The 7,817-nt window shown below is 46.3% G+C and overlaps 1 protein-coding gene across 1 annotated transcript; it reads right to left on the reverse strand.

Moving 5' to 3' along the window:
* Positions 1-3,932: 3,932 nt before the first annotated feature.
* LOC123181764 (pectinesterase) lies at positions 3,933-7,356 on the reverse strand. The gene is made up of 2 exons (XM_044594099.1): positions 6,298-7,356; positions 3,933-4,903 (listed from the first exon to the last, which is right to left on the reverse strand). The coding sequence occupies exons 1-2, from the start codon at positions 7,283-7,285 to the stop codon at positions 4,203-4,205; spliced, it is 1,689 nt and encodes a 562-aa protein (XP_044450034.1). The 5' UTR covers positions 7,286-7,356; the 3' UTR covers positions 3,933-4,202.
* Between the last annotated feature and the right edge of the window lie 461 nt (positions 7,357-7,817).

The raw sequence follows: 7,817 nt of genomic DNA on the forward strand, positions 1-7,817 counted from the left end.
GACACAAGGGGAGCCAAAGAATATTTGAAGGTATTAGCAGCTGAGTTGTCAATTCAACCACACCTGGAGATTAATTATCAGTAGCAAAGTAGTGACAGCAGTAACGGTAACAGTAGCAGTGATAGCAGTAATTTGTAGCAAGTGTAACAGTGATGATAGCAATAGTAACGCAGCAAGATCAATAAGGATAAATTCGTAGGCATTGGATCGGTGACTTGTTGGATGATATTCATCATGTAACAGTTATAACCTAAGGCGATACGACACTAGCTCCAATTCATCGATATAATGTAGGCATGTATTCTGTAAATAGTCATACGTGCTTTATTAAAAGAACTTGCATGACATCTTTTGTCCTACCCTCCCATGGCAGCGGGGTCCATATTGGAAACTAAGGGATATTAAGGCCTCCTTTTAATAGAGAACCGGAACAAAGCGTTAACACATACTCCCTCCGTTCCAAAATAGATAACTTAACTTTGTACTAACTTTAGTACAAAGTTGAGTTATCTATTTTGGAACGGAGGGAGTAGTGAATACATGAACTCCTCAAACTACGGTCATCACCGGGAGTGGGCCCGGTTGTTGTCACTCCGGGGTTGCCGGATCATAACCGTAGTAGGTGACTATAACTTGCAAGATCAGATCTAAAACATGGATATAATGATGAATTCATAAACGGTTCAGATCTGAGTTCATGGCACCCGGGCCTAAAGTGACAAGCATTAAGCATAGCAAAGTCATAGCAACATCAATCTAAGAACATAGTGGATACTAGGGATCAGGCCCTAACAAAACTAACTCGATTACATGATGAATCTCATCCAAGTCCTCACCGACCAGCGAGCATACGAAGGAATTACTCACTCCCGGTGGGGAGCATCATGGAATTGGCGATGGAGATGGGTTGGTGATGTCGAAGAACGAAGATCCCCTCTCCGGAGCCCCAAACGGACTCCAGATCTGCCCTCCCGAGGAAGAACAGGGCTTGGTGGCGGCTCCGTCTCGTGGATCGTGATAATTCTTTTTCCCGGATTTTTTCTGGAAATATGTGATTTATAGTATCAAGGGGGTCATCAGCGGGGCCCCCAGGTGGGTACAACCCACCTGGGCGCGCCAGGAGAGGGGGGCGCGCCCTGGTGGGTTGTGCCCACCCAGGTGCCCCTCTCCGGCAGGTCTTGCCTCCAGAAATTCTTATTATTGATATAATAAATCCTCACAAAGTTTCATTCCGTTTCGAGAACTTTTATTTCTGCACAAAAACAACACCATGGTAGTTCTGCTGAAAACAACGTCAGTCCGGGGTTAGTTTCATTCAAATCATGCAAATTAGAGTCCAAAACAAGAGGAAAAGCGTGAGAAAAAGTAGATACATTGGAGACGTATCAGGTCATACTTCTCTTTTTGAGGAACAAACTTCGTCTTGGGGTATTGATATTCTTCCCATTTAACTCCATTGGCATTGAACTTTGTTCAAAACCAACACCTTGATTCTTCCGGTGTCTTCCTTTCTTGTGTCCAATTTCCTCAAATTGTACTCCCGGCAAGGCGCTTGTAAACACCTTTCTCTATAATTCCCTTCAATAAACTATTTTCTTGCTCGAGTGTAACTTGGCTAAGAGAATCACTAGTGGAATCAAGAGAATTACTAGAAGCAACAAGATTGGATTTAGCATGGTTATTCTTAATACTAGAAGAAGAATCTTTCTTGCTCTTGTTACAAGATTTTACTTGTGGCACATAAGTAGAGAAGAGAAGACATTTGGCAATGTAAGAAGAACTCTTCTTTCGAAGATCGTCATTGATTGCTTTTATAAACTCATGCTCTTGCTCTAAATTTAGCTTCTCGAAGCATAGCTTCTCATGAGTTCTTAGGAGCTCTCTATGATCCTCTTGAGTAGTTTCATGAGCTAACTTAAGAGTGTTTAGTTTTTTAGTTAGACGCACAATCTCCTTCTTATCATTGTCATTCGTTTCATCTTCATTAGCATGATTACTAGCAAGTTCCTTATAGTTCTCATCACTAGTTTTATCAACAAGCAAATCATCATCACCTAGCAAATCATTTTCATCACTATTGAAATCAATATACTCGGGGTGTGATACCTTGGGGCCTTTAGCCATGAAGCAGCTTTCAATTCCTTCATTTGGTGAATAAAATATGTCATGGGAGTTGGATGACACTAGAGCAAGTCCGGCAATACCTTCATCTTGAGTATATTCGGAGTCGGAGTGATAGCTTATCTCGGAGTAGTTGTCGGAGTCGGAACCGGAAACCCATTCACCAACATGAGCTTGATGTCTTCGTCTTGTGTAGCTCTTTGATGACTTATCTTTCCTTTACGAATCATTGCTTCTTTGAGAGGGTCTTCGTTCATAACGATCGTCTCTACTCCCTCTCCCTCTTGAACGTGATTCATCTCTTCTACTTCTCCTTTTTGGTGAGTCTTCTCTTTTCTTGTAGGGCTTCGTACACTCATTGGAGTAGTGTCCGGGTCTTCCACAATTGTAGCAATTATGATCACGATTATAAGATCTTTTCTTATTGTAGGGCCTTGACTTGGAGCTTCTATCTTTGCTTCTAGTCTTGTAGAACTTGTAGAAGTTTTTCACCATTAAGCTCAATTCTTCATTGGAGACTAGCTTGTCACTTGATATTGTAGGATCATCACTTGAAACTTTGTAAGCACCACTTGACTTGTTGTGGAGCTCTTCCTTATCCTTGAGTGACATCTCATGAGCAACAATTCTACCAATGACTTCCGTGGGCTTGAGATCTTTGTAATTGGGCATCATTTATATATGTGCACACGGTATCATATTTTCCATCCAAGGCTCTAAGGATCTTCTTGATGATGAACTTGTCAGTCATATCTTCACTTCCTAAGCCGGCAATCTCATTTGTGATGAGAGCAGGCCTAGAGTACATTTCGGCAATTCCTTCACCATCCTTCATCTTGAATTTGTCAAGTTGACTTTGAAGCACATCCAACTTGATTCCTTGACGGACTCGGTACCTTGGTGCATATTAACCAAAGTATCCCAAATTTCCTTCACATTCTCAAGGCCGCTGATTTTGTTGAATTCTTCGGGGCACAGTCCATTGAAGAGAATATCACAAGCTTGAGCATTGTATTGCAACATCTTCAATTCTTCCGCGGTCGCTTCACAATCCGGTTCCCTACTGTCCTCAAAGAATTCACCTTACAAGCCAATACGAACAACATCCCAAACGGCGGGGTTATGACCAAGAATATGCATTTTCATCTTATGCTTTCAACTAGCAAAATTTGTGCCACCAAAGTAAAGACCTCTACGATGATAGTTAATCTCACTAGATGTCATACTCTCCTAGGTTGTGAAACCAAGGCTATGATCATTAAAGCAATGAAAATCAAGGCTAACAGAGACTAAAGCTCTAATACCACTTGTAGAATCGAAAGTATGTCTACAGGGGGATGATTAGACTACTTGACCAAATAAAAATCTATCATTTTCCCAATTTTAGTTGTAGGCAGATTTTAGCAATTATGACAAGTCAAGTAACACCCTACACACGCAAGTCTAAGAGTATAGCAGCGGAATGTAGAACATTGCACATGTAAGTAAAGGGAAGGGTTTGGCGAACGCAAACGCAATGGGGACACGAAGATTTTTTGCGTGGTTCCTATAGGTGGTGTTATCGTACGTCCACGTTGATGAAGACTTCAACCCACGAAGGGTAACAGATGCGCTAGTCCAAGGATGGCTCCACCCACGAAGGGTCCACAGAGAAGCAACCTTGTCTAACCCATTATGGCCATCATCCACGAAGGACTTGCCTCACTCAGGTGAATCTTCACGTAGTAGATACAGTCAGAGTTAAGTGAGATAAAAATAAGATGGCCAAACAACAAAAGCACCAAAATGTTAGGCTGTGAACCACAATTAGATTTCCATGTAATACAACTTTATCTCATTGTTACACACGTATACAAAAGATCTATAGGTAGCAAAAGTAGCCGGCTAGCAGATCCACACAACACTACTGTACCTGTTATTGTTGCTTACGTACGTCCTTCCACCTCTAATCATATAAGTAATCCGAAGTAGTCAGACCACATCATCAATATGTATGTATAGTTTTTTAGGACAAACAGTAGGTGATTTACCTACGGTAAATATATGTCTACCGTTCAAAGCATATATGATAAGTTGACGGATCAATACTTCAATCCGCTGGTGAACGGCACGCCGGTCTGCGGCAGCCAGTTGCCCCCGAGCACCATGTTGTCGACGGTAAAGTTGCCGGCATCGGCGCCGTCGCCTAGCACGTGGTAGCCCGGCCAGCTGACCCGACGGCCGGTGTCGGCACCCGGACCAGAGTTATTGTACTCGGCGTAGTAGAGCGTGTCGAGCGCGAAGTCCCCGGACCACGGCATCCACCCGGTGGCGTCGACGAGCCCGCCGATGTACGACTCCATGACCACGGTGCGCGAGTAGTTCTTCCACGGCCGGCCGAGGAAGGTGCGCGTGTCAAAGGCGGCGTTGGCCGCGAGCTCCGGGGACGGGAGGAGGGTGCAGCCCTGGATGGAGGTGCCGGTGTTCTGCTCCGGGTTGGTGCGGCCCTGCGCCGTGACGGTGTTGCTCTGGCCCTGCATGGGGAGGCGGGAGTAGAAGGTGCAGTCCTGGAACACGACGGCGGCGTTGCCGAACACGTAGTCCACGGTGCCGTGCACCTCGCAGCCGCGGTAGAACTGGCGGAGGGAGTGCGTGTAGAGCGTGTCCTGGTACGCCTCGAAGCTGCAGCTGTAGAAGGTCGACAGGTCGGCGCTCGACCGGAGCGCCACCGCCTGGTGCTTCGCCGGGCCGGCCGTGTTCCGGATCGTCATGTTCATCGCCACGAATCCTTGCCCATGCACAGCTGTGACATGCGTGCATTCAAATTAAGTTCATACAAAAAATCAAGTTACCAAGTTAATGCTAGATATATCCATTTGAGAAACAAGTTTGGGACAAGTTTTTTCGGACGAAGGGAGTACTGTAATATACGCATATGTGTGCGCATGTTTGCTCTCTGGGAGCGACTAGGTAGTGCATGATGATGTGACGAGACACGAGACAAAATTGAGATCCGACACGGACCAACTCATTAATTCGCTCCATTGCCAGCACTGGTGTCATGGGACCAAATTAAAGCGACGTTTTTTAGGTTTCATCCTCCCTGGCCATTTGCCAGCAGAGGGCACGCCTAGCTAGTGTCACTCCAATTTTATATTTCCTTTTATTCGAAGTGCAAAGCTCACAAATGCCCACTACTAGTAGTATAGCTCCCAGCTTGCCTCTTGTTTGCTCATCCATTTAGTCCCTCCATTCTTAAACTGATTTTCTTTTTAGATTCTTAAACCAAAAATCATCCAAACCTTTTGAAATTTGATTTTGCATAATTCCTCCATTCGTAAGATGATTCCATGAGCTATTCTTTTGTGAAATTGCTATTGGAGCCCGATTTTCAAAAGAAAAAAATTTCTAAGTTCCAAAAATTCTGAAAAGAATACGTACATAAATATATATGTATAGTGCATGTTTGCAAAGTTTCATGATGAAATATGTGGTAGTTAATTCAGATATGCATGAAAACATCACTTTGGCCAATTGTAAATAATTCAATCATCTGGCTTCCTATTTTTCTTTTTCGAAACCGATTGTTGCATGTGCGTGTGTGTGTGTTACTTTGTACTCAGCGTGCCTAAAAACAAGAAGAGCAATAGTGAATGCCGAGTATAACTTTCCTAAGAGCAAGTATAATAAGTTGACGTAAACGGGCTATAAAGAGATGTCATATTATAGTTTTGCTTAGTTTGAGGAGACATGAGAATCATGCTTTACGATCATAGTCCTTTGTGAAAGAAAAGATGGGCCACATATTCATGACATAGTATGCAAGTATGACTAACTATAATATGAGTTCGCTATTACATAGGCTATAGATGACCTTGCTCTTATATATCTAGGTAATCCAAAATTTGTAACGAATTTATTTTCCCCTTCTTCTTTGTTTTTTTTATCTTGAAGCTATTTCCCCCTTCTTAATGCAAAAGTAGAGCACCAGCCTCCTATATAGGTAAAAAGCAGGAGTATGTTCTATACCCAAAAGACCAAAAGAAAGTAAAAATTATTGACGGTGAACAAAAGACCAAAAGGTTTGACAACAACAGGTTGAAGTGTTCGATGTGTTTCTCTGGTCGTTGCCAACGATTGCATTTCATTTTACGAAGGAAGTAACGAGTCGTATGCATATATGCATTGTGCACTTACCAACGGTAGCCGAGTGGAAGGTGGTCCAGCCGTCAACAACGCTCCGGTTGCCGGTGATCACCGTCTGTCCGATCCCATCGCCGATCATCATGACGTACTTCATCTTCTTGGGCACCTCCACGTTCTCCTCGTACACGCCTGCAAGCACGTATATCACGTAGTACCCGGCGCTGCCGTTGAGGTTTGTGGGCGCAGCCGCCACGGCATCCCCGACCGACGTGTAGTTTCCGGAGCCACCCTGGTCCACCGTCACCGCCCTATTCACCGCCACCGTCCCTTGGGGCCCCTCGATCGCCATCCTCCGGACCATCTGCTCGTCGTTCGCGTCGAACAGCCCCCTCCTCACGTTCGTCGGGGCCGTCGGCGGCTTCTTGTGGCCGTGGTGCGGTTTCTTGGCGCCCTTGGGCGCCTTCGCCGTGGTCACCCATGCCCTGGTGAAGAGCGACAGCGAGAGGCTGTAGAGCTTGGTGCCGTTGGAGATCGGCTCGGCGAGGCCGCCGCCACGGTCCGACCACGACCCCGACGCGGCCTGCAAGCCGTCGAGGCATGTCTCCTGGTTGGTCAGGATCGCCGAGAGCAACGTCTGTACGTCGTCGGCCTGCGGGTCGAGGAGCGTCTCCGTGCCCTTGAGCGCAGTGCCGGTGGCGGAGAGGAAGTCGACGTTGAGCTCGGAGAGGAGCTTGCAGTCCTGCAGCGCGCCGATCGCGCTGCGTGAGAGGTGGCGGTGCCGGGACAGGTAGTGTTCGACGAGGCCGACGAACTTGTTGGCGCTGGCGAGGGACTTGGCGACGGAGAAGCGGCCGTAGGTGTAGAGGTCGCTCGTGCCGTGCGGCGGCAGCACGGTCCGGCAGAATGTGGGGTCCGTCGTGTCGTTGCACGCGGTGGTGGGTGACACCGGCGTGGACGGTGGCGCGTCGTCGGAGAGGGAGAAAACCAACAAGGAGAGCAGCAGGACGGCGGAGAGGGCGCTGCCATAGTAGACCGCCATGGTCGCTAGCTAGCTGAACTATGTGGCACTGTGCATATGTTCTGCGTGTGTTTTGGTGATCGACAGGCACTGATCAGTGGTCACTTTTATAGGTGAAGATGAGCAGGGCTTCATGGTGATCTACTGATCTTTAGGTCCAGAGGTGATTAATTAATTAGGATCAGATTTTGGTGAGCTCGAGTGAGAGAGTGTGAGAGCTTTTTGCGCCTCGAAAAAGCGCGTGGAGAGAATGCAAGTGGGCGGCGAGTGTGCGTCTAGGCCAAGCACGCTTTGGCTGGAGAGTGGAGTTGAGAGGCTGGCCATATGGACCATGGACGCACATGTTTGGGTAGAGGACAAGGCAATAATCGATTGTGTTTTGGGTTGGTTTGGCCGGATTCAAATGGCGATCTCTCGGCTTGTTCTATTGGTCAAAGTTAAACGGCTTGGGTTGACCTTTTTCTTTTTGCCAGAGCTCTTGGTTGACCTGACTTGTGTACTTAGTATAAAACCGTATTTATATGTCTAATAACATTGTAATATAGTTACTTGG

Source organism: Triticum aestivum, chromosome 1D (assembly GCF_018294505.1).
Source record: "Triticum aestivum cultivar Chinese Spring chromosome 1D, IWGSC CS RefSeq v2.1, whole genome shotgun sequence".
In the NCBI taxonomy this organism is placed as follows: domain Eukaryota; kingdom Viridiplantae; phylum Streptophyta; class Magnoliopsida; order Poales; family Poaceae; genus Triticum; species Triticum aestivum.